The sequence below is a fragment of the Anomaloglossus baeobatrachus genome, chromosome 7 (genome assembly GCF_048569485.1).
Source record: "Anomaloglossus baeobatrachus isolate aAnoBae1 chromosome 7, aAnoBae1.hap1, whole genome shotgun sequence".
Lineage (NCBI taxonomy): Eukaryota > Metazoa > Chordata > Amphibia > Anura > Aromobatidae > Anomaloglossus > Anomaloglossus baeobatrachus.
The window spans coordinates 68139703-68166406 of record NC_134359.1 but is presented as its reverse complement, the minus strand read 5'-3'; the positions used below and the strand labels follow the sequence as shown (position 1 = coordinate 68166406).

Genomic DNA, 26704 nt, shown 5'->3' with positions numbered 1-26704 from the left:
TTATGCAGATTTTCCAACAACTGTATAAACTCGAATGCTTATTGGATGAAGTTGATCAGGTGATATGTATTTGTGAAAGGAGGAAGGGTGAGGCCTAAAAATATCATACTTTTATCTAGGTGTGCAGAATCATTGGGCAGCTTGTTTTCTTCAGCAAAATGGGAGGAAAAAAAAAAGATTTACCCTATTTTCTGGATTATAAGACATACTTTTTTTTCCAGAAAAACTGGGGGAAAATGGGGGTGCGTCTGATAATCCAGATATGCCTTACCGTGGCAGCGGTGGTGGCGCAGGGTCGGCGATACTGAGGGCTCGGAGGAGGAGGAGTGTCACAGCAGTGGAGCAGCTCAGGAGGGTCACAGGACAGAGGGTCGGTGATAGCTGCGGGCCTGGGGGTATTGTAGCAGCGGGCACCATTGATCTGCTGGCACGCCATGGGTTGTAGGCTCCATTGAACTGCCGGCGCTTTACACAATGGACTTCAAGAAAATGGACATGGAGGCCGATCTCCTCTGCCTCTCTATGACCTCTGCGGTCATCGCGTCACTGTTGACAGATCAAAGAAGCCCACAGAAGACCGGCAGATCAATGCCGCCCACTGTGACCGCGATACCCCCAAGCCCGCAGTATCACTGACCCTCCTGAGCTGCGACAATCCCTCCTTCGAGCCCGCAGTATAGCCAACCCTCCGTCCACTGACCCTCCTGAGCCATGACACCCCATCCTCCGAGCCCATAGCATCACCGACTATGCCTCCTGTCACCCTCCTAAGCCACTCCAACACCGCTGCTCCCCCCTGGTGAGCTATTATAAGGTGCACTAGGATTATAAGATGGACCCCCATTTTGACATTAATATTTTTTTCCCCTATTTTCCACCTCTAAATTTGGGGTGTATCTTATAATCCAGCGCATCTTATTAAACGAAAAATACAGTAACTGACTCTGAAAAGTCAAAAATTGTTAAAGATTGATGTAGCACTCTCAGCATTGCTAAGATATTGGGGCGCGATCACAGAACCATCAAAAGTTTTGTTGCAAATAGTCAACTTTTCCACATTTTTTCTCGATAAACCCACAAACTTAAAGGGGTTTACCCACAAACAAAGTTAATTTGAAATCAATAGATCTTTAAATAATAATAAGTTCCACAATTGAATGTGTTTAAAAAAATGTTCCTGTGCTGAGATAACCTTATATATGTGTCCATGCTGTGTAATGGCCATGTCTGACCGTATATGTATGGTCTGATCATACTACATCATCCAACGTCGAAGTCAATACTTTATAGGACCACCTACCAGCTCTGCATATCTAGAAGCTGAAATTTTTGCCCAGTCTATTTTGCAAAATATCTCTAGCTCAGTGAGTTTGGATGGAGGCGTCTGAACAGCAATTTTCACATCTTGCCACAGATTCTCAGTGAGATTTAGGTCTAGACCGTGACTGGCCAATTCACACACATGGATATGCTTTGATCTAAACCGTCCATTGTAGCTCTGGCAGGATGTTTAGGGTCGTTATCCTGCTGGAAGGTGAACCTACACCTCAGTCTCAAGTCTTTTGCAGTCTCTAATAGGTTGTCCTCCAGGATTGCCCTGTGTTTAGCTCCATCCACTTTCCCATCAACTCTATTTTCCCTGTCCCTGCTGGAGAAAAGCCTCTCCATAGCATGATGCTGCCACCACCACCATGGGTGACGGTGGGGATGTGCAATGTTAGTTTTCTGCCACACATAGCATTTTGCATTTAGCCCAAAAAGTTCTATTTAGGTGTCATTTGACCAGAGCACCTTCTTCCACATGATCGCTGTATCCACTACATGACTTTTTGCAAACATGACTTGCTTTCAAAAATTGATTTCTTCTTGCCATTCTTCTATACAGTAAAGACCAGATTTGTGGAGAATACGACTAATAGTTGTCCTATGAACATATTCTCCACCTGAGCTGTGGATTCCTGCAGCTCCTCAAGAGTGACCATGGGCCTCTTGGTTGTGTCTCTAATTAATGCTCTCCTTGCTTGGGATGTCAATTTAGGTGGATGGCCATGTATTGGTAGGTTTCCAGTTGTGCCACACTCCTTTCATCTTTGGATGATAGATTAAACAGTTCTCCATGAGATGTTCAGAACTTTATCCCTGACCTGTCTGGTGTTCTGAGGCCTTCACAGAACAGCTGTAGTTAAACTGAAAATAAATTACATACTGGTGGACTGAATTTACAAATTAGGTGACTTCTGGAAGGAATTAGGCACTAAGGATTTTATTTAGGGGTATCAGACTACAGGGGGCTGAATACAAATGCACATAATTTTCAGATTGAAATATTTAAAATATTTAGAAAACCATGTTTCATTTATTATATAGTTCACAAATACTTGCTACTTAAGTGTTGGTATATCACATAGAATTCCAATAAAATAGTTACATTAAAGTTTGTGGGTATAGTGTGAAAAAGTTCATGCGGTAGGAATACTTTTTCAAGGCACTGTAAATTGAAACGTCAAGACTGGGCCAACAAATATCTGAAGACAGATTTTTTGATAGTTTTATCGACTAATGAGATGAGAGTGACTCCTGACGGACCAGATGGATTGGCTGCGGATGGATTAGTAACGGGCACAGACCTTCACTCTGATTCAGACACCAGTAAGGTGGAGGTGGTGTACGGATACAGACTGATATTATTAAAGGGAACTGGTCACCGTTTTTTTGCCCGATAAGCTGCGGCCACCACTACTGGGCTCTTATACAGCATTCTAACATGGTGTATATAAGAGCCCAGGCCGCTGGGTATAATATAAAAGCACTTTATAAGACTCACCTAGAAGGTTGCTCCGATGCAGACTGGTCGGATGGCTGGCACCGTTCTCCAGGACCGGCGCCCCCCCTTTTGGCCAGCTTGGTCTTCCTTATTCTAAAGTCGCGGTGCATGACGAGTCTACGTCATACTCACGCGCCGGCATTGAGGTCCTGCACAGGCGCACTTTGATTTGCCCTGCTCAGGGCAGATCAAAGTATTGTAGTATGTATGGAGAGACAACATGGCAGGTCGTTTCTCCCAACTGTTTCAAGAAGAACTGAGACTTGTAGAGGGGTAAAATAAATGAAAAATGCAAGATATAAATCACATAATGCCCAGAAATAGTGTTATTTTTCATATCTACAAAGAGGACAGATAAGCCTGAAAAGTTACCTGGAGCGACCAGTACGCTTTAAAGGGAACCTGTCACCAGATTTTGGCCTTCTAAATTAAAACTAGCACCTTAAGCAGTGCCTGTGCTGCATTCTATGGTGCACGTTACCCCCTGGTCCCCCCTATAGACCCCAAAAATACTTTAATAAAATCTCCCACCCTATATGTAAATTGTCTGATCCGATCCAATGGGCGTCCTAATCTGTGCCTCCTGTCCCTCCTTTCGCCCTCCTCATATGCTGATAGACATGGATGACGCCTCGGACACCATCCACGTACTGTAGGTAGGCAAAATCTCCATGTTCTCAGCTCGCGCAGGTGCACTGGCAGAGCCGAAAACATAGGTGCGCCTGCGCGAACCAGCGAGTTTTCTACAAAGGCAAGAGATTTTGGCTGGTGATGTGGATGAAGCGAGTGACATCATCCACATCAACAAGCACAGGAAGAGGGCGAAAGGAGGGACAAGAGGCGCAGATTAGGATGCCCATCGGACTGGACAATTTACATACAGAGTGGGAGATTTTATAAAGAGGTTTTGGGGGTCAGGGCCTACCTATATAGAATGCAGCAGAGGAGCTGCTTAAGGTGCTAGTTTTAGCTTAGAAGGCCAAAATCTGGTGACTGACTCCCTTTAAAGATTTTGGGAACATTAAGAGAATATGCCAATAATTATCCGATGCATGTGTCCAAAAACTATCACCTTTAATATGAGTGTGGAGCACACAATTTTATTTATTTTTTGCCATTTCTATAAGAAGCGCTGAAAATTGTTGGTATCACTCATTTTCCAAATTTTCTCAACTCCCTTAAAAGTGAATGGAAAAAGCCAAGCAAACGCAGCCACAAGATTGTACCTTTTATGGTTTTAGGGAACACAGTGCAAATATCCTACTAACTGATGGGTCCAAATAAATCCAATAAACTACTACCGTAGTACCTACGATCTAGCACCCTCAATATTGTAGATCCTTATTTGCCATCACACTTGTACTTTCTGCAATGTCCACCATGAGCAGAAAAAAAAAGTAGATTTATTAAAGGGAACCTGACACCACTTATTTGGCCTATAAGCTGCAGCCACCACCACCGGGCTCTTATATACAGCATTCTAACATGCTGTATATAAGAGCCCAGGCCGGGGGTATAACATAAAAAACACTTTATAATACTTACCTAATGGTCGTGCGGTGGGCCTTATGGGCGTCTCCGCTGTCCGGTGCCGGCGCCTCCTCTTTCGGCCATCTTCGTCCTCTTTCTGAGGCCTGTGTGCATGACGCATCTGCGTCATACAGACTCGCCGGTCCTGCGCAGGCGCACTACAATACTTTACTCTGCCCTGCTCAGGACCTGAATGCCGGCGAGTGTCGAGGACACCGGACGCGTCATGCACCGCGGCTAGAGAAGAAGGAGCACAAAGATGGACAACAGAGGCGACGCCGGCACCAGACAACGGAGACGACCGTTAGGTCAGTATTATAAAGTGTTTTTTATGTTATACCCCCGGCCTGGGCTCTTATATACAGCATATTAGAATGCTGTATATAAGAGCCCGGTGATGGTGGCCGAAGCTTATAGGCCAAAAAAGTGGTGACAGGTTCCCTTTAAGACCAGCTTTTCATTTACAACTCTTAGGGGTACTTTGCACGCTGCAACATCGTTAGCCGATGGTAGCGATGCCGAGCGCGATAGTCCCTGCCCCCGTCGCAGATGCGATATCTTGTGATAGCTGCCGTAGCGAACAATATCGCTACGGCAGGTTCACACGCACTTACCCCGTCGGCGACGTTACTGTGACTGCCGAACAATCCCTCCTTCAAGGGGGAGGTGCGTTCGGCGTCACCGCAACGTCACTAATTGGCCGGCCAATAGAAGCGGAGGGGTGGAGATGAGCGGGACATAACATCCCGCCCACCTTCTCCCTTCCGCATTGCCGTCGGGACGCAGGTAAGGAGATGTTTGTCGCTCCTGCGGGTTTACACACAGTGATGTGTGGAGCTGCAGGAACGACAAACAACATCGTACCTGCGGTTGACCCGACATTATGGAAATGACTGACTCTACACAGATCACCGATTTACGACGCTTTTGCCATCGTTTATCGGTGCATCTAGGCTTTACACGTTGCGACGTCGTTACTGGCGCCGGATATGCGTCACTTTCGATTTGACCCCGACGATATCGCAGTAACGATGTAGCAATGTGCAAAGCCCCCCTTAGGGTTCGATGGGGTGCAATAAATGTATTATACATATGAGCCGTCAGCCTGGTGGTGCTTAAAACCCCACTGTCTCAGGGTTAATTCTGATTAGAGTTTATAATTTAGCAATCTTTATAAAAATACTATGATATTGGCGGCTGGCAGCATTACAGTCAATTGCCGCTTAAGGCGCCGAGCCGCCTGAAACTCCTGATTTATTGCTGAGGAAACAGCTCTATGTAATTCAACAGATTTGTAGCGGGAATTACATGATCTCAGCAATTCCAATGATCTGTAACCTGAGATGATGTAAGCATTACTACAGAACACAGGGCTGCGGGATCATTTATATCGCCATTTGTTACATCTGTAAACCCAAGACCGTTTTTGACGACGGTGATATCTACAATATCTACCATGTGTGAGATAAGCCGAGGGTGGATTGTGTTACAGAGCTGCTTTACTTGTAATTTACAGGTGGAAAGCCGACAAGGCATGCAAATGTGTGGCAGACAGGAGTGAAAATTGAAACCAAAACAGATGAAAATACCAATATACCACACTGCACTATAATAATATACAGCCCAGACCAGGACTCCTTCAGGCCATGTGCGCACTAGAAAGCGACTTTTTATCAAGGAAAATCTGGACCCTCTTAAAGAATCCCGCACCTGCGGTAAAAAAACGCACCAAAACCGCAACGAAATCCGCATACGGTTTTGCAGCGGTTTGGTGCGGATTTGCCACGGTTTTCCGCAGGTTGGTCCCTGCAGATTTTTACTATTATCTATGGCAAAAACTGCAGGTACCTACGGTAAAGAAGTGACATGCATATTAATTCCGCAGTAGAAAATCCGCAGGTAAATCCGCAGGTATAAAAAAACGCAGTGTGTGCACAGCATTTTTTTTTATTCCCATAGGTTTTGCTGGGGAATGACTGCAGAAATGTTAGCCACATTTTCTGCAGCAAATTCATGGCAAAATCCGCAGAGTGTGCACATAGCCTTAGGGGCACTTTGCACACATCGCAGGTGCGATGTCGGTGGGGTCAAATTGAAAGTGCTGCCCATCCGGCGTCGCTGTCAATATCGGAGTGTGTAAAGTCTTTTTGATACGATTAACGAGCGCAAAATCGTCGTAATCGTATCATTGGTGTAGCGTCTGTCATTTCCATAATTTGGAAATGACCGATGTTACGATGTTGTTCCTCGTTCCAGCGGCACCACACATCAAGGTGTGTGAAGCCGCAGGAGCGAGGAACATCTCCTACCTGCGTCCCGGACTGCTATGCGGAAGGAAGGAGGTGGGCAGGATGTTTACGTCCCGCTCATCTCCGCCCCTCCGCTTCTATTGGCCGCCTGCCGTGTGATGTCGCTATGACGCCGCACGACCCGCCCCCTTAATAAGCCGGCCAGAGCGACGGTCACAGGGCAGGTGAGTGCATGTGAAGCTGGCGTAGCGATAATGTTCGCTACGGCAGCAATCACAAGATATCACAGCTGCGACGGGGGCGGGGACTATCGCGCTCGGCATCGCTAGTATCGGCTTGCGATGTCATAGTGTGCAACGTACCCCTTAGAGTCACTATGGTAAAAGATCATTGACTTTAGTTAGAGCAACCACAAGAAAGGGCCACTTACAATTAAATGGTAGGGGCCCTCTGTAACTTTTCATTGGGGCATTGTGCTCTTTACACTAGTGTCGGTTTGTCCAGTTCTACTTCTGACAGCCGAATTATCTTAGTGTCACGGCCGCCTCTCTGTTACTAAAGACTTGTGTCAGGATCCGGGCCAGAGTCTATCTTTAAACGTATACCCTTTCCTTTGGTGCTAAAAGCGTTAATGTCAGTTTTGCTTTCCAGCAGCTTCTGACTCCGGGCCTCAGGTGTTTCCGGTTGGTGACCACTCATTTGTCCTATATATGGTCACATCTCCCAGTAGAGGGAGCTGGTTATTCTGAATCCATTCTGTAGCTAGGCGTTGAGGTGGAAGGAGCTACTGGAGCCAATGTTGCAGTAAAGCGGTGTAGGTTGCAGTCCTGGTGTCTGACTGTAGTCGGGAAGCTGCACTTTATCCTTTTGTTGTTTCCCCTGTCTGTCGTACCTTCCATTCATGTTGTATTAGTGCAACAGTGGGATTATTGATCCTTACCTGCCAACTCATTAGCTAGGGTTATTGCAGGGTCTCTCAGGGCTGCAGGTATCCTGCTTGGTAACAGGTGCGGAACCTGTATGGAGACTGGCTAGGAGAGCGTTGTGCAGCTGCAGGTGAGTGCAGGTGGTGTCCCATCATTCTTTTCCCTACAACCAGGGCCCACTATTGTTTGTGTCCCTGAGTTACCCTTGTTTGCTGTGGTGAACCCCTTGTTTATTGTGTGTTTTGCCGTGCACCGGACCTTCTCCAAGTCTGTGCATGACACTTACCCTCCTTTCCCAGAGGCCTGGAATCGAAGGAAGAATAAACTTTACAAGCACTGTTATATGTATTTTTAAAAACCTGTGAGCAGTTTTTTTGTGATTTTATCTGAGAGCAGCATAATGTAGGGGCAGAGAGCCTGATTCCAGAAATGTCACTTGCTCAGAAACTTGCTGTAGTTTCAATAGAATCAGTGTTTTATCAGTAGGTGATCACTGCAGGACTAGTTGTTACATGTCAGGTAGTCCAGCTAATCTGTGTAACAACATACATACCACTGCTTAGTAGCTTTCTGCCTATGCACAGTATACACAGAACGCTGTCAATCAGTAGTGTTGGCTGGGTTATACCCATCTCAGCATTCTGACCACTGTCACAGCAGAAAAAAAACCAGGGATTATATCAAAACTGCAAGCGGTCCAGTAGTGGTATACCCTTGGAATAAGGAATTAAGTTGTACAAAATTTCAAACCCCTTGTTCTCAGTTCCAGCCATAGACTAAATTTATAGCTACTTAAACCCACCCCCATGGGGAGCTCCCTGCATATGGAGCTATAGAGTTCCACTCAACCAAATGGGAACTGTATAAATTTGAATGCAGTGAGCTCTCCCTAGTGGTTTCTGCTGAAAATTAAAAAGAAAAAAAAAGTGAATTTTTGGCTAATTCAAAGAAAAAAAAAATTATATATATATGTTTTTTTTATTATTATTAATTTATTTATTTTCTCTAGCAATTTTCAGTCTTCCAATGGTCACATGACATGCAGGCCCCCTCTTGTCTCGGCCCCTTATACAAGTACTATTTTGATGGTGACTCTGACAATTTTTATACAAAAAGAAAAAAACAACAACATACAAATAACAATAGAAAAGCTAAAATACCACATTGCTTTATATGATCTATTGAATAAGTAAGGCATCAAGTCTAAATTTAAAAGTGATTAAGCAAAGGAACAAAAAGCAAAAACAATGTCTTCTATCTTTCCGGAATTCAGAGTAAATTATACAACTATTTGAACAAATGCTTCCTTGCCTATAAAATTGCCACTAACAAAATGCAGCCATTGTGCATGTTATTCCTTTAACAATCAAGTGGGCATATGCTGTAGAAACTTCACTTTGTTAAGTAAAGCAAAGCGAGAGATGACAAACTAGGTCTTCACTGCAGAGGCCATTAGAATACACGATTCTTACCTGCCTGCTATCCCTCTGGGAGGAGGAAGAAGAGGAGGCACTTTTGTGCGTTGGCGTTGCTATTTTGTGAGCTGGCGATATGCCTTTCTCTTCTGAACTCATCTTCAAAAGTAGTTCCCGGTTGTACTAAGGTGGCAGCAAAACCATATCAATCCTTTTTATGTTGATCACGGAGAATATCAAAAATGTTCTCTCTCTAGAAACATTTATCCAGATTTTAATTCATCACATGATAAAACCTGAAAGAAAAGCAAACAAAAACATATTCAGCATCTTACATGTAATATACGCATACACTCAGGTCATTGACCAGGTCCTCCTCGGTAATTCTGGGCTGATTCCTGACCTTTCTCAGAATCATCCTTAAACCATAAGGTGAGAACTTACATGGAACCCCCGTCAGAGTAAGATTGACAGTCATCTTGTGTTTCTTCCATTTTCTAATAATTGCGACAACAGTTGTTGCCTCCTCACCAAGCTGCTTGCCTATTGTTCTGCATCCCATACCAGCCTTGTGCGGGTCTACAATTTTCTCCCTGGTGTCCTTAGACAGTTCTTTGGTCTTGGTCATGGTGGAGAGGTTGGAGTGTCATTGATTGATTGTGTGGACAAGTGTCTTTTATATAGGTAATGAGTTCAAACAGGTGCAATTAAGACAGGTAATGAGTACAGAATAGGAGGGCTTCTTAAAGAAAAAAAACAACACGTCTGTGAGAGCCAAAATTGATGTTTGCTAGGTGATCAAATACTTATTTCATGCAATAAAATGCAAATTATTTAAAACTCATAGAATGATTTTCTGGATTTATTGGCGGGATTCTGGCTGTCGTAGCTGAAGTGTACTTAGAATAAAAAGTACAACCCTCTCCATTACTTTTAGGTGGGAAAACTTGTAAGATCAGCACTGTATGAAATACTTATTTTCCTCACTGTGAATATACACACACAGTATATCACAAATGTGAGTACACCCCTCAGGGTTAAGGGTGTACTCACTTTTGTGATATACTGTTTATACTAACAGTGGTGTCAGTTATCAGAATGAAGGGGAACTTACACTGGGATTCAATGCAACCTGGCAATGATGGTTCAGTTTGCATCAAAGATAAGAGGGCAACACATACTGTATATCATAAGGGCTAAAAAAAAAAGTCACATAAAACAAATTACTGACATAGGAGATGACAGTTGGTGCACATAAGATTCTATGAAGAGAAGAGGAGGAGCTAGACGCTGACACAGACATTCTGCTGCAAGTTCTCTTGACACAACAGTTATACTTTTTTTCTACTGTAGACTGCAAGTGTAACTGTTGTTTTAGGAGAACTTGCAGCAGAATGTCTTTAACTCCTCCCTCCAACTTCCATATAATCTTATAAGCACCAATTGTCCTTTCATATCTTAGTTATGTGAAAATTTGTATAGATTTTAACAATGAATTGAGAGTGAAAGATCAGTTCCAGGAGAAGAAAGAAGCAAATTTTTCTGATAAGCATTAGGCACCCTCATGTAGTATACAGCCCCCATACAGCACAGTGCAGACCCAGGTAGCATTAGGCACCCTCATGTAGTATAAAACCCGCATATAGCACAATGCAGACCAAGATAGCACAATACAGACCCAGATAGCATTAGGCATCCTCATATAGTATACAGCCCGCATATAGCAAAATGCAGACCCAGATAGCACAATTCAGACCCAGATAGCATTAGGCACCCTCATGTAGTATACAGCCCCCATGCAGCACAGTGCAGAACCAGATAGCTTTAGGCATCCTCGTGTAGTATGCAGCCCGTATATAGCACAGTGCAGACCCAGATAGCATTAGGCACCTTCATGTAGTATACAGCACGCATATAGCACAATGCTGACCCAGATAGCACAATGCAGACTCATATAGCATTAGGCACCCTCATGTAGTATACATCCCCCATATAGCACAGTACAAACCCAGATAGCATTAGGCATCCTCATGTAGTATACAGCCCCCATATAGCACAATGCAGATCCAGATAGCATTAGGCACCTTCATGTAGTATACAGCCTGTATATAGCACAGTGCAGACCAGATAGCATTAAGCACCCTCATGTAGTATACAGCCCCCATATAGCACAATGCAGACCCAGATAGCATTAGGCACCTTCATGTAGTATACAGCCCCCATAGTTGTCTGGCCACAGTGATTGAATACATACTCACTTTTCCTCGTTCCCCCGATGCTCCGGTCTCCTTAGCACGTCCACTGCTGTCTCTCTGACCTCACTGCAGGCACGCAGTGTTGACGTCACCGTGCTCCGCTGCTGATCTGTCAGAGCGCCGACAGACACAGGTGGAGAATGATGAGAGAGGGAGCGCGCCGCTCCATCTCATCATACAATTGAAAGCAGTGAATCGGCAACTGCGATGCCGATACAATTGAAAGTGCGATCCTCGGCGGGGGGAGGCCGGTGACAGCGTGGGTACCGTGCCCCCCTGAGTAGCTGTGACTTGTCCTGCTACTGCGACTGGGCCCCCCCCGGCAGCCCAGGGCTCCAGCATTTGACTGGGTTTGCCGGGTGCTGACACTGGCATGATGACATTTCTGCCATGTTTGTGGCTTTATTGGGGCAGGTGTAGTTATATACTGCTTTTTGTGCCTGCCTAAAAAGACAGATACAGTACTGCTGAAACAAAGGCCACATGGAGGAAAAGTGACTCCACCTGCATCATTACAGTGAATGGTTCATTTGGGGGTTCCATCAGAATCAAGTTTCTCGGAGCTTCTGATGAAAGGACAGGGGTCGTCCTTGTCAGACGTTTATTTTTCTCTAAAGGGAATCTGTCACCAGGTTTTTGCTATGTAATCTGAGCGCAGCATGATGTAGGGGCTGAAGCCCTGATTCCAGCTTTGTGTCACTTTCTGGTCTGCATGCTGTAGGTTTCTTGTTTTGGTTATTTTTTTTTCCACAATAGATTTTAATTGGATTTTCAGGATACAAACAGGTTGGAAGGGGGGAATCAAAAGTATGAACAGTAACAGATCAATATAAGTAGTTAAAAACAGAGAAAACATTTCAACCAGCATACTGTAGTTTTGATAGAATCACAGTTTTCTCTGCTGCAGAACTAGCAGTGCTCACAATGCTGAGCTCTGTATATCTTTGCCCACACACGGATTGGCAGCTTTCTGTGTATACTGTGCATTGACAGAAAGCTGCTAAATCAGTGGTTGGAGTGGGGTTACATAGAGAAAGAGGACTAGGAGGCACAAGACACCTAGTCCTGTAGTGATAATTTCCTGCTGATAAATAAACATATTTTATTGAAACAGCAACACACAACCTATTAAGTTACACATCGCTGAAATCAGGGTCTCTGCTCCTACATCATGCTGCTCTCTGATTACATAGCAAAAATCTGCTGACCGACTTGTTTTAATGGTATTAGATAAGTAGTCTATTTGATATAATCTCTCTTTATCATTTCTAATTCTATTTCATATTTTATTAATGTTATTACTGCTTGAAGTTACAGCTTAATAAAATATAAAAGGAGACTAGAAAGTGGCTAAGCATTACAGCCATCAATTAAATGTTTTGGGGGATTTTAAACTTCTTTTAAAAAACAAATTTTGATAGCAACATAAATACATATCTTTATACATACAAATAAAAAAGGGCACTCACCATGGACATTTTTATAATGTAGTAATTATGTGGTGATGATCTTGAATTAGAAACCACATCCTGCATTGATTAGCAGCCATTAAATGCCTCTATTCATTACAGTCCGCCCCGCTAAAGCATGAATGATTTAAAAGCCAAAACGAAAAGTAACAGGAGGAGGTGTAAATAAATAAGGTAGAAGTAAACAGCGCCAGTCTAGTCTATGGCGGAATCTCGGATGTCATCTCTCTAGACTTAAGGCCATTGCAAGTGTGAGAGTGCTGATACTGCAAATACTCCAGCTGCAGTGTCTCCTTCTGTCCAGCAGAGGGAGGTCTGCTCAGGCTTAGGAAAGGAAAGAGCCAGAGACTCAGAGCAAAGAGACTGCCTGGAGTGAGAGAAAGAGGCCGCTGACTGCTGTACGAGCAGAGTCCACTCAGCTGCCAGAGAGAGACAGCGGCTGCAGAAGCAAGGAGATCTTCATCTGAGGCCTTGCTATCAGTCTGTGACTTCAGCCCTAGGAGAACTGTCCCTGGTGATTCTACAGAAGTGTTTGAGAGCTGGACACGGACCGGATATCCCTTTGCCTGGAGACCCCCCTGGAGATAAATATACGTAACAGTGAGTCCTGAGCTTAGGCCTGGCCTATATCTTTTTGTTTTTGCGGACAAGTGAGCGCACTGACTCAATAGTGGGTTTGGCGCCAGGCCAGGTCTAATAAATACTACGCAACCACCACTGCTGCAGTACTGTTGGTGTATCTCTGCTAGCAGGTGTTTAACCCTGGGTGTCACAGAGTCCTTCTCCAATATCACACAATCAAGAGAGCGGGAGAGAGGTGAACAATTCAAAAAACATTTATTCCAAGCAAAACAGAATGTCCATCAAATAATCCACCACGCAGAGGGAAAAAATAGTCCAGAAATGGCATAAATGTCCTGGAGTTCAATCACAATCCTCCAGTAGTCCTTCTCCAGGAAAATCGGGGTTTCTCACAGTCTCTCTGGGGTGCTGGCCGCAGCCTCAGCGTCTCTCTCAGAGTTTCAATCTTGCTTCTTCTTTCTTGTCTTTCTCATCTAGAATGACTAATCCCCTCAGGTAAACAGAGTTTAGGTGGATTCCAGGCCCCCTTCCCCAGACCTAGGGACAGAAGCACTGCAAGGGGTTATAACCCTGCAGAACGGACAAACAATACATCGAATAGATAGACCACCATGCCCAAAACATGAGCCCACACAAAATGGTACATAACCCATAATAGCACACTATCACACCAGGATACTTTCCTGTGTTGCTTATATGTGTGGGGGAAAGGCGGGGGGGGAATTAGAGTTTCTGCTAAGATTGTTAATTGGTGTGCTGGTCCAGGTACAGCTCCTTCATACAACCAGTGATTAACACCTTGTAGAGTTTCCAGAAATTCTGTTTAGGTAAACTGTTCCTGTTGGTTCCTGTCCTATTGGAGTCAGTCCTTAGCCCAGCACGCTGATCCCGGTTCAGCTACCGGGTGCCTGTACATTTCTTTGTTTTTATATTTGCTTTACATCCCCATTGCCTTTATCGGGTAATAAAAAGTTTGCATTTAAACCTAGTCTGGTCTCGTTCCTTGTTCGTGACCCGCGGTATCCTGGGAGTAACCTGTAGGTTTCACACAGGCGACTGCGCGCTGCCTGAGTATTAAAGGGAATCTGTCAGCAGGTTTTTGTTATTTAATCTCACAGCACCATCATGTAGTGTTGTCAGCACTCTCAGCTCTGCTGTACCACGGAGCATGACTTCATACATGATTCTATAGATCTAAGGTGCTGTGTGTACACTCAGATCTACTGTTCTGCTGAGTCTTTCTTTTACACTTGCTATACAACATATCCAGCTCTTTTGCTTCATGTGCTGTCCAGCATAAGCAGTTCTTCCAATTTTTGCTGCCTACTATAATGCTCACCAGCTAGAGGCAGCGAGTGGGGCTACTGGACCCACTGAACCACAGGGGGGACCCGGGCTTACTTTTTAGTGGGAGGGGCTTAACTAAGCGACTACCACGAGGTGGACGCCTGGTACCACTCCAAAGTCAGTGACTGGGACTGTGGCAGCTCATCCCCAGGGCAGGTGACGGACTCAGGTATAGGCACAGGTGCAGGTAGTAGGTACAGGCGGGATGCCTGGGACAGACAGGCAGGTGGGTATGGACAAGTATGGTGGGCCTGGCAGATACAGGTGACGGACACAGGGATAACGGGACAGGAGCTTGGGACCTGACAACTATCTAGCAGACTGGTAGCTAAACTAATTAAAGACGTAGCGCAGGCACCTCCCATATTACAGTCATATAATAATAATTTTATTCATTTATATAGCGCTATTAATTCCACAGCGCTTTACATACATTGGCACACTGTCCCCATTGGGGCTCACAATCTAGAGTCCCTATCTGTATGTCTTTGGAGTGTGGGAGGAAACCGGAGAACCCGGAGGAAACCCACGCAAACACGGGGAGAAGATACAAATTCCTTGCAGATAGTGTCCTTGGTGGGATTTGAACCCAGGACCCCAGCGCTGCAAGACTGCAGTGCTAACCACTGAGCCACCGTGCTGCCCAAAAAGTTTGGGCACCCCTATTAATGTTAACCTTTTTTCTTCATAACAATTTGGGTTTTTGCAACAGCTATTTCAGTTTCATATAACTAATAACTGATGGACTGAGTAATATTTCTGGATTGAAATGAGGTTTATTGTACTAACAGAAAATGTGCAATCCGCATTTAAACAAAATTTGACCGGTGCAAAAGTATGGGCACCTCAACATAAAAGTGAGATTAATATTTTGTAGATCCTCATTTTGCAAAAATCACAGCCTCTAGTCGCTTCCTGTAGCTTTTAATGAGTTCCTGGATCCTGGATGAAGGTATATTTGACCATTCCTGTTTACAAAACAATTCCAGTTCAGTTAAGTTTGATGGTCGCCGAGCATGGACAGCCAGCTTCAAATCATCCCACAGATTTTCAATGATATTCAGGTCTGGGGACTGGGATGGCCATTCCAGAACATTGTAATTGTTCCTCTGCATGAATGCCTGAGTAGATTTGGAGCGGTGTTTTGGATCATTGTCTTGCTGAAATATCCATCCCCTGCATAACTTCAACTTCGTCACTGATTCTTGCACATTATTGTCAAGAATCTGCTGATACTGAGTTGAATCCATGCGACCCTCAACTTTAACAAGATTCCCGGTGCCGGCATTAGCCACACAGCCCTAAAGCATGATTTTACTGTGGGTAGCAAGTGCTTTTCTTGGAATGCCGTGTTTTTTTGCCTCCATGCATAACGCCTTTATGTATGACCGAACAACTCAATCTTTGTTTCATCAGTCCACAGGACCTTCTTCCAAAATGTAACTGGCTTGTCTAAATGTGCTTTTGCATACCTCAGGCGACTCTGTTTGTGGCGTGCTTGCAGAAACGGCTTCTTTCCCATCACTCTCCCATACAGCTTCTCCTTGTGCAACGTGTGCTGTATTGTTGGCATATTGACACCATCTGCAGCAAGATGAAGCTGCAGGTCTTTGGAGGTGGTCTGTGGATTGTCCTTGACTGTTCTCACCATTCTTCTTCTCTGCCTCTCTGATATTTTTCTTGGCATGCCACTTCTGGGCGTAACAAGAACTGTACCTGTGTTCTTCCATTTCCTTACTATGTTCCTCACAGTGGAAACTGACAGTTTAAATCTCTGAGACAACTTTTTGTACCTTCCCCTGAACAACTATGTTGAATAATCTTTGTTTTCAGATCATTTGAGAGTTATTTTGAGGAGCCCATGATGCCACTCTTCATAGGAGATTCAAATAGGAGAACAACTTGCAAGTGGCCACCTTAAAAACCTTTTCTCATGAATGGATACACCTGCCTATGAAGTTCAAAGCTCAATGAGGTTACAAAACCAATTTAGTGCTTTAGTAAGTCAGTAAAAAGTAGTTAGGAGTGTTCAAATCAAGAAATTGATAAGGGTGCCCATACTTTTGCACCGGTCAAATTTTGTTTAAATGCGAATTGCACATTTTCTGTTAGTACAATAAACCTCATTTCAATCCAGAAATATTACTCAGTCCATCAGTTATTAGATATATAAAACTGAAATAGATGTTGCAAAAGCCCAAATTGTTATAAAGAAAAAAGGTTAACATTAATAGGGGTGCCCAAACTTTTTCATATGACTGTAAGAGAGTGCCTTAAACACATAGTGCCTCTCAACCATAGGCTGAGAGGCATTTCCTGGAAATAGCGTGCCAGCCCTTTAAGAGGAAAGCCGATGTGCGCACGTGCCCAAAGCACACTCCCGGAAGACCTGGGCTGCGTACACTGGCTCTGGTAGGGGAAGGAGGCAGCAGCACACGTGGATGACCGGGGGTGACGGAGGACGCGGGCTGGCCGGGGCGGTAAGTCGGAGCCCCATCAGGGATGCTGGCGCTACATCTACCAATTCAGCCTAACTACACTGCATCAATGCCTTCAGTCCGTGCTGCTCAACCCGATCTACGGCTTAGTGAATCCACTGCACCAGGTGAGCCATACAACAAGTCTTAGGTATCACAGATGTGCAGGATTGGGTCCAAGCTTAACAAACAATTATGACATATACTATACATTTTTAAGATTAAGTTTAACCATGCTTCAGCGCTAAAAACAAAATCCAAAAGCCGTCTCCAAATGCTTTTCTTTCCAGACACTTCTTTGGAGGGCGAGGATGGACTGGAGATAGAGCGGCCAGTACACGGAACCACAGGGAACTATTAATACCAGCAAACCATTAAACAAACTGAACGTCTCCCCTGAGTTTCTCCAAAGGACAGTCCATAAATCAGGCAGTATTTTTATTTTTTCCTACTTGCAGAAACCAAATATCTATTTTTGAGGTTAGTGCTGCTTTAATAGTATAACCGCAGCACTCCCCATATAGTGCAGGCTGATGTGTGCTCTTATTGATCATCCCCCATTGCCTTCCTGTTCTTCCAATAAAAGTAGATCAGGACGTCTCTGTACAAAGCACATGAAGGACACGGGCAATGATGAAAGCACGGAGTGAGCTTCCATAAAGGAAGATCTGAACCATTAAATATTCAGCTTTACATATTTATTATAGCATCGGTATTGTACCTGACAAACAAGCTGGCAATAGCAAGATTTTAGTGAGATGCATAGCATAGATGTTCCCCATACCATAGCGCTGCACAATGCACATTCTGTATACACTCTGGTATGATGCCACAGATGAGCGGAACGATCCAAGGAGGAGCAAGTTTGAGATGAATTTCCAGAAATTTGCCTTTTTGTGCGAATTCGAACATTTTGAGATTTGATTTGCCACTTGCAAAATAAAAAAACAAAAAACTTACCAGCACCATTTCCACAAAAGGCTGAAGCATCAGAGAGCGGGCAAATGTCACTTTACATTTCTGTGTGGGCTTAGGCTAAGTTCACACTTCAGTTGTTTTGCATCAGTCACATGCGTTGCTTGACGCATGTGACTGATGCGTTGTACAACGGATGACAACGGTGACAAAGAAAAGAATTTCTTTGTCGGACTCCGTTGTGTGCTGGGGGCGGAGTTTGGGAGCGGAGCTCGGGGGGCGGAGTTCGGGGGGCGGAGCTGAGGACGTCAGTGCCGCGGTCTGCATGGCTGGGGACAGGTGAGTGTGAGTGTGAGTGTGTGTGTGTGTGTGAGTGTGTGTGTGTGTGTGTATGTATGTATGTGTGTGTGTCTACATGCGTGTATACATGCGGAGTGCGGGAGAGGGCGGAGCCGAGTGGTGAAGTGTCGGCCTCCTTGCACACTGTATCCAGGGTAAATATCGGGTAACTAAAAGCAAAGCACTTTTTGCTTGGTTACCCGATATTTATCTTGGATACCAGCTTAGCGCGGGCTCCGTGCACCCGTAACCACTGTAAATATTGGGTAACTAACCAAAGCGCATTGCTTGGTTACCCGATGTTTATCCTGGTTACGGGGGCGGGGAGCCAGAGAGCGCATGCGCAGCAAAATCCTACGGATCGCGCTGCTCAAAAAACGTTACATGCTGCGTCGCTCCCGCCCGGCGGTCAGTTAAAAAACAACTGACCGCGACGCAGCGGATGCAACGCAGCATCATCAGTCACAATCCGTCACTAATAGAAGCCTATGGGGGAAAACAGGATTCCTGCAAAATATTTTGCAGGATACCGTAATTCCTCAAGGCTACGGATTGTGACTGATGCAAAACAACTGAAGTGTGAACTTAGCCTTACCCATAATGCAGCTAGGATATCTAGCGGACTATCATTCCTTGTACAGTGGGGGTCAGCACCGGGGCCACCACACATCAGCGGTTCGTAGTGGAGCAAAGTTTGTACGGTAGAGTCAGTTTTCATCTGCAGAGTCGCTGAGTAAGGGCAGCGTCACACGGTACGATCTATCGTGCGATCGCACTAGTGATCGTACCCGCCCCCGTCGTTTGTGTGTCACGGGAAATTAGTTGCCTGTGGCGCAGAAAGTCGTTAACGCCCTGTCACACGCACTTACCTCCCGGACGACCTCGCTGTGGGCGGCGATCATCCACTTCCTGCGAACATCCATTGTTATAAAGAAAAAAGTTTAACAGTAATAGGGGTGCCCAAACCTTTTCATATGACTGTAGACTCCTTCCTTTATCTTTGCTTCACTCAAATGTGGAAATGAATTAATGATATACCGTACTTGAATGTTTTTGCATTTTTTTCCATGGTCTTTACACAGTTCTTCACTAAGCCCAGCTTGATATACAATGGTGGTAACAAAGCCCTATGTGTGTGAACAAGTGCTGGATGCAGGACATTTATACTCCCTGGCTGAGGTGAATGTCGGAGAGGTCAGTCTCCTTTATTCTAGTGATATTCTCTTGCACGACTATCCCACTCACACAGAAAGCAGCAGGACTTGGTGTACCCACCCTGGAGACAAAGTAAGGGTACTTTCACACTTGCGTTTATTTCCTTCCGTTACAACCCGCCCTTTTGGAAAACAGCGGAATCCGTTAACGGATTCCGCTGTTTCCCATAGACTTGTATGGTTGACGGATTGTACCAAAAGGACCTGCATTGCTTCCGCTGGGCGACGCTCCGTTGCTTCCGCCCAGCGGGAGGAACGCAGCATGTAACGTTATTTTGAGCAGCGGAATCCTCTGGATTCCACTGCGCATGCTCTTTTTTTTTTTTTTTTTTTTAAATCAAACTTTATTTTTGCTCGCGGTGGCCGAACGTTCAGCTGAGCGCCCGGCCGTCGGCAAGCGACAGCGCTCAGCTGAGCGACCGGCCACCGGCATGCCCGGCCGCCGGCAAGTGACAGCGCTCAGCTGAGCGCCCGCCCGCCGGCATGCCCGGGCGCCGGCAACTGACAGCGCTCAGCTGATCACCCGGCGGCCGGCTGCAGGGAGCGATCAGCTGATCACCCGGCGGCCGGCTGCAGGGAGCGATCAGCTGATCACCCGGCGGCCGGCTGCAGGGAGCGATCAGCTGATCACCCGGCGGCCGGCTGCAGGGAGCGATCAGCTGATCACCCGGCGGCCGGCTACTGGGAGCGATCAGCTGATCACCCGGCGGCCGGCTACTGGGAGCGATCAGCTGATCGTTTACAATAGTCTGCCGCTGGTAAAACTGTAAAAAAAAAAAAAAATCAAAACGAATTGCGTTGTTTTGCAGCATCCGTTGCATCCGTTGTGCCACTATATGCAACACATCCTTGCATCCGTTACACAACGCAATGCAACGGATACCGTTCAACGCAAGTGTGAAAGTACCCTAAGAGGGCAACCACTATTAAGCTGCCACTGAGGGCCACAAATATTGGTTGCAGTTCAGGCCCCTCAATATATGAATTTATCCTTACGCTAAAAAGGCCGATTAATTTAGACTAGGATTGTGCACGCCAGTCTTAGAAGGGGTTGTTGTCCGGCCTTGGGGTACAAGTTTGCACTGGTGTCAGGATTCTCCTGTGCTGGCTCCGGGAGCGCGCGGTCAATTGACCACAAGTATTTGAATTGTGTACTTCCGACCACACTCCAAGCAGACATATCCGGCCTCGCTCAGAATCCTTACACTGTGCACTGTGAGGGTTCACAAGTCTGCAGTCACAAAGGGTGCGGCAGACATGTACCCCAAGGCCAGACAACCCCTTTATTGAAGGGATTGCTGGAAAACGAGGCATCAAATTCATTAAAGAGGTTTTCCCACAAACAAAGTTAATTTTGATTAATAGGTCTTGGAATAATAATAAGTTTCACAATAGGATGCATTTCTAAAAAAAAAAAAGTTCCTGTGCTGAGATAGTCTTATATATGTGCAACTGCTATGTACTGTGTAATGGCTGTGTCTGACTATAGAGGGACATGGTCTGATCATATCACATCTCATGGGCCAGACATTACAGCACAGGATCACAAGTTATTCTTTCTTGGAGGTAAAACATTTTTTAAAAACAGGCAGGGAAATGTTTTACCTCACAAAAAGAATCTGTGGTCCCATGCTGTAATGCTTGTATTCTCTTTTCCTTCCTCACCGGTCCAGGAGATGCAGTATGGTCAGACATGGCCATTACACAGTACATAGCAGGGGCACATAGATAAGATTATCTCAGCACAGGAATATTTTTTTTTTTTTTTTAAACACATTCAATTATGGAAATTATTATTATTATAAAATGTATTGATTAAAATGAACTTTGCTCATAGGAAAACCTCTTTAAGGATCCCATGCCACAATGAATTTGGTGCCTTGCCGGAAATGCTACTCTAGACAGGGACTGGAGTAGCTTTTCTGGCATAAGAAACAGTGACACTTTTAATGAATTTGCTGCACCCCATTACACCTAGGCACCTTTCCAAATTGGCAGAAGCTGCTTCAAACTGAAAGCAACATACGTTGCAAATGTTTAGCGCAACTCTGTGTTGTGCCAAAAAATTGTGACTCTTCAAGATGTTTTGCACCACTTTTTTGGTATAAAACTTTGGATGGATCAGCCCCCAAGTCTTGACTTAGGAAAGTCTGACTGTTGGCCCTATCTTACCGTACTGACCCAAACCAGCTATCCACCTTTTTACCGCTTCTCAACCAAAATAAGACACAGACTGCGTGACGTTGGATGTAAAAGGCCACAGCAGCCTCGTTTATTATCACCAAAATAATCAATAACATTTTATTCATAAATATAGCACAAACAAAGGAGGGGGGGTAAGTGAAGAGTCCCGTTGTACATGATTGCAACACCAGCTCCACCATGTGCCCTCAGCCGCACCACACCGGCTCGAGGACACCCAGCCGAGTGTTGCTCCACCATGTGCCCTCAGCCGCACCACACCGGCTCGAGGACACCCAGCACATTAACATGCCCTGCTGTGACCCAGCACAGCAGGGTCCCACGTTAACATGTCCCGCTGTGACCGAGCACAGCAGGGACCCACCAACTATACCATTGCACCACCAGGGGTAACCCGCTCCTGCACTGGGTTCCCCCCCGCTCTTTGTGCAATCCACCGACTTCAAATACCCCCCTCCTTTCCGCCACAGCGAGCACGTATGACACCTTGTACGTGCGAGCCCCACCACCAAAACCCGACCCGAGCCGACTCCTCGGGTCGAGCAACCAATACTGCGGGACCAATGTCAATCGAGCAAAATGACCCCCCAATAGACCTTACGATGCCAACCTGCACCAAACCACCAATACAACAAGGTCAGCCGACCCTAGACCTGCAACTAGCCGACCACATCGTCCGATCCTATTTACCGCCTGCGCGACCAGTCCCCAACGAGCCACCAGAGCCGCCGCCCCCATCTCCACGGAATAGGGGGCAAGCTTGGCCTCGTTGAGACAGCCACACTGCAGGCGCCGCTGAAATTTACACATCCACTGATAATTAAACAAAGCCAACCATTATTGGTGTACCAGTACAACAAGGGCAGCCGCCCTAAGACCAGCAACTAGCCAACCACGCTATCCGATCCTATGCACCGCCTGCGCGACCAGTCCCCAACGAGCCACCTGAGCCGCCGCCCCCGTCTCAATGGCATAGGGGGGGGCAAACTCTGGCTCGTTGAGACAGCAACATTGCAGGCGCCCCCGAAAATTACACATCAACTGATAATTAAGCAAAGCCAACCATCACTGGTGTAACAAAAGAACCTCCACTATTTCCCCAACCTCGAACAGATTCCTGAAAACCTACCCAGGAACAGACTCACTAGGCGGTCACGCCCCACTGAACAACAACACGAGCACGCCCCCGGGCAGAAGAAATGGCCCAAGGCAGTCAGGCCCGATGTCACGGATCAAGCACCCCGGATGCCCCAGCGACCAACTCTCCTCCACCCACGCGCAGTACCAAAACGCTGTAGTTCCCGTGAACCGTGTGTGATAGCACCAATCCTGAAATTTTTACCTAGCCTAATAGCCAGAACCAATCCGCCCCGAAATCACAGCAACACGGACCCAAAGACCGTCAAGCCGATCGCCGGCCTGAAAGACCTTAACTATATACCAATGTATCACGATACTCCCGCCACCAGAGGCATTCCCAACACCTAAGTCAGAATACACCCTTCTGACCACGACGTATTGCTCAATGCCCAGTAAAAAGGGGCACATGACCAGAGTTAATGGTTGGTGTCCCCGGGCACTTTGAACGCAAAATCACAACACTGCTGTTGCCACATGCTTGCCAAGACTTAGGCGGGCTTTGCACACTACGACATCGCAGGTGCGATGTCGGTGGGGTCAAATCGAAAGTGACGCACATCCGGCGTCACTTGCGATGTCGTAGTGTGTAAATCCTAGATGATACGATGAACGAGCGCAAAATCGTCGTCATCGTATCATCGCTGCAGCCTCCGACATTTCCATAATGCCGGGGTAGCGACAGGTACGATGTAGTTCCTCGTTCCTGCGGCCGCACACATCGCTGTGTATGAAGCCGCAGGAGCGAGGAACGTCTCCTTACCTGCCTCCCGGCTGCAATGAGAAGGACGGAGGTGGGCGGGATGTTTACATCCTGCTCATCTCCGCCCCTCCACTTTAATTGGCCGCCTGCCGTGTGACGTCACTGTGACGCCGCACGACCCGCCCCCTAAGGAAGGAGGCGGGTCGCCGGCCAGAGGGACGTCGCACGGCAGGTATGTGCGTGTAAAGCTGCCGTAGCGATAATAATCGCTACGGCAGCTTTCACTATATATCGAACGTGCGACGGGGGCGGGACTATCGCTGCAGCATCGGTAACACATTGTTACCGATGTTGCAACGTGCAAAGCCCGCCTTACTGTACGCCATGCCCAATCCCCGCTGAACTGCAGACTCAACACTACTCACAAAATGAGAGAACAGCGACTCCCACACGACCCGAAGTCCAGGAAAACTCAGACGCCACGTTTCTCCGGTTTTCTTTCAAAACAGCACACCAATCAGGTGCCCAGTGGCCACTACATGTCCACCCCTCAGCATGAAAACGCTACCAGCAACATAAGACCCTATGAACCTAAAATGTTGCATACCCTGTTATAACCCCCAGATCAGCCTAAGGCCACTTCCCCAATCTTGGAGGTCCACTACTGGATGGAGGAGGGGCCACCACCGATGCTGCCTTGACCATATACAATATCAAGCAGTCCCCCCGTGACAAAATAGCTCCTCCGACGCCCCAGACGGGGCCCGGCCCCCCCCCATCAATAACCGGATGCCTGCGCCCCGCTCAGCCAGCAGACTTGCAGCGCGCAATGCCGAAAGTCCAGTGCCATGGCCTATCACCCGCCGCCTGTCAGCTGCTCACACGTGACTGCCAACTGTGCCTCTCCCAGGCTGCGCAGTGAACAGTTATGTTCTCACAATCCCATGCAGGACATACAAATACGTGGTAACAGTTGGCCCTCAAGGCTCTATGGTGCCACTAGGGCCACCATCATGTAAGGCCAAAACACGTACAACTGGACACCCCGCACACTCTAAATAACAGTCCCAACCAATGGAACCTGCCTTAAAATCCGCATTGGCCAGTCAGGCAATGACCATACACCAACAGCAGCGGCCCCCCGGTTCCAATTGTCAACAAAGGGCCGCATATCCCAAACTGTCTCCCCATTCCTCAACCGCCACGCGCCTCGGCCATCCTGGAGGCCAAAAGAGGATACCCAGCTAACCAAACCTGCCGATATAAACAAGGCCAATATAACCTCTTGGGAAGCAGGACAAGCTGCCCCCCCCCCCAAAGACCCTGTCTGCCGTGACTGCAGAACCACCTCCACTTTATGCTAACCTCCTGCAGGGCCCAAGACCCACTGCCAGGAGCGAATACCACCCAATACAGCCCTCCAATTGCACTGACTGCAACCATACTAAATGCCGTGGAGGGAACATACCCGTCCCCCGCGTGCAAACCATTGGAAATACCCTTGTGTAGGTACTACCCCGCAGCCTCTAGTAAGCCCCCCCAAGTGCTGCGCATCCAACAGCTTGATTTAGCAAGTGCCACAAGCAACATATGGCCCCAGATCGATCAACCAATACCGAGAAACCAACTGGACCACTAACGCACCCACTAAAGCACCCGTTTAATAGAATGCTGAAATCTAATATTTACCTGTAACCATACCCGGACATCGGGCCCCCCAGCTGATTCAGGGCCGTCGGACTGTCAAAACACCCACACCTGGGCCACCAAACACCCTGAACATCAATAAAACCTCTAGCACCCTTCACTGGCCCATGTACTGGAAACTAAGCACGAGACCACTCCAGTTACCGAACTGCTGACCGCCTCCTAATAGTACCACAGACGGCCACCCCAACGGCCACAACCAGCCAACCAATAAAATCACCCCCACAATGGAGCTAATACAAAGTGGCCAGCCCCACAGGCTGCACATGCGCACCCGACAGATTGCCATGAAACTGTAATCTCCAGCTACGGAAAGAATGCCCTCAATCTCCAACAAAGGAACTACCGTACCACCTTGAAAACACTAACAACGTCCCTCTTAAGAAAAGCAGCCCGGACCCTAAATCCAGGTAAACGGCCTCATCCAATGCTCAAAAGGAGGTACCCTCTCACTGCCGTAAAGGAAGGATACCACAAACCTGCTGTCCAAACAAGCTCGACCTCGTCTGACCTCAACAACCACGCCGTACCTGCCAAGCGGACCTAAAACTCCCCAGGAAACACCCATTACTCATGCAGCCCCCTTTATGGAAGCTCCTGCCGTGGACATAGGTATAACATTCTCACCCTCATGAAACGACAGCAACAATCACGCTTAAGCTGACCCCATACACCCACAAAACGGATCATCATGCCACTGAACTACCATCGAAAACCTTAACCAATCCGAGGAAGCCGTGGAAACCCCCAGGACCACCAAAACAAAACACAAAACTCGGGGTTCACGGCTATCCTCCGCCTCTCCGCCAATGTCCCTCACCTCGCCTCAGGCTCTGCACCACCGCCGACGTCTACCTGATCGACTCACGAAGTACCGTTACCACCACCACCAAGCATACATAGTCCTCTCAAGAGCCTGAGCAACACGAAGCTGACCAAAACAACTCGTCCCCGTTATAAACATAAACATACGCACCCGCATGAAAAACTAAACCCCATGAAACGCATATCGCGCCAAACAATAGTACCTGCAATCCTGTCTGGACTCCCCGCCAGCAACCCAAAATGCCGCTACAGGGCCACCACCCTCCTGTCCAACCAGACGCCGGTCCCATACCCCCTGACAAAACACCACCACCTTAACCCACCCAAAAGCCATACATAATAACAACCCTACCAACCCCTATAACCAAAGCATTATATGAGGTGTAAGTGAAACCTTTATCTTACTAGGCTGACTCCGCGGTGTCCCACGGAACAGCCGCCACGTGTCCTCCGCGACGAGCACTGCCATCTTCTATGTGGAACGACCCAGGCTGCAGTCCTCCTGGGCCATAGAGTAGTCACCCCAGGCCCACCGGTCAGCCTGGGACGCTGACCGCGATGATCACTGACTCGGAGCCACCACTGGGG

The 26704-nt window shown here is 46.8% G+C and overlaps 1 protein-coding gene across 6 annotated transcripts in view; it reads right to left on the bottom strand.

The window, feature by feature from the left end:
• Positions 1-26704, bottom strand: part of OSBPL6 (oxysterol binding protein like 6) — a 337550-nt gene that overhangs the window by 159081 nt on the left and 151765 nt on the right. For all 6 annotated transcript variants that reach the window (XM_075317384.1, XM_075317383.1, XM_075317385.1 and 3 more), the window contains one exon: positions 9002-9240. In XM_075317384.1, coding sequence (XP_075173499.1) covers positions 9002-9103 — 102 coding nt within the window. In that variant the 5' untranslated portion in view covers positions 9104-9240. The remainder of the gene's footprint in view (positions 1-9001; positions 9241-26704) is intronic.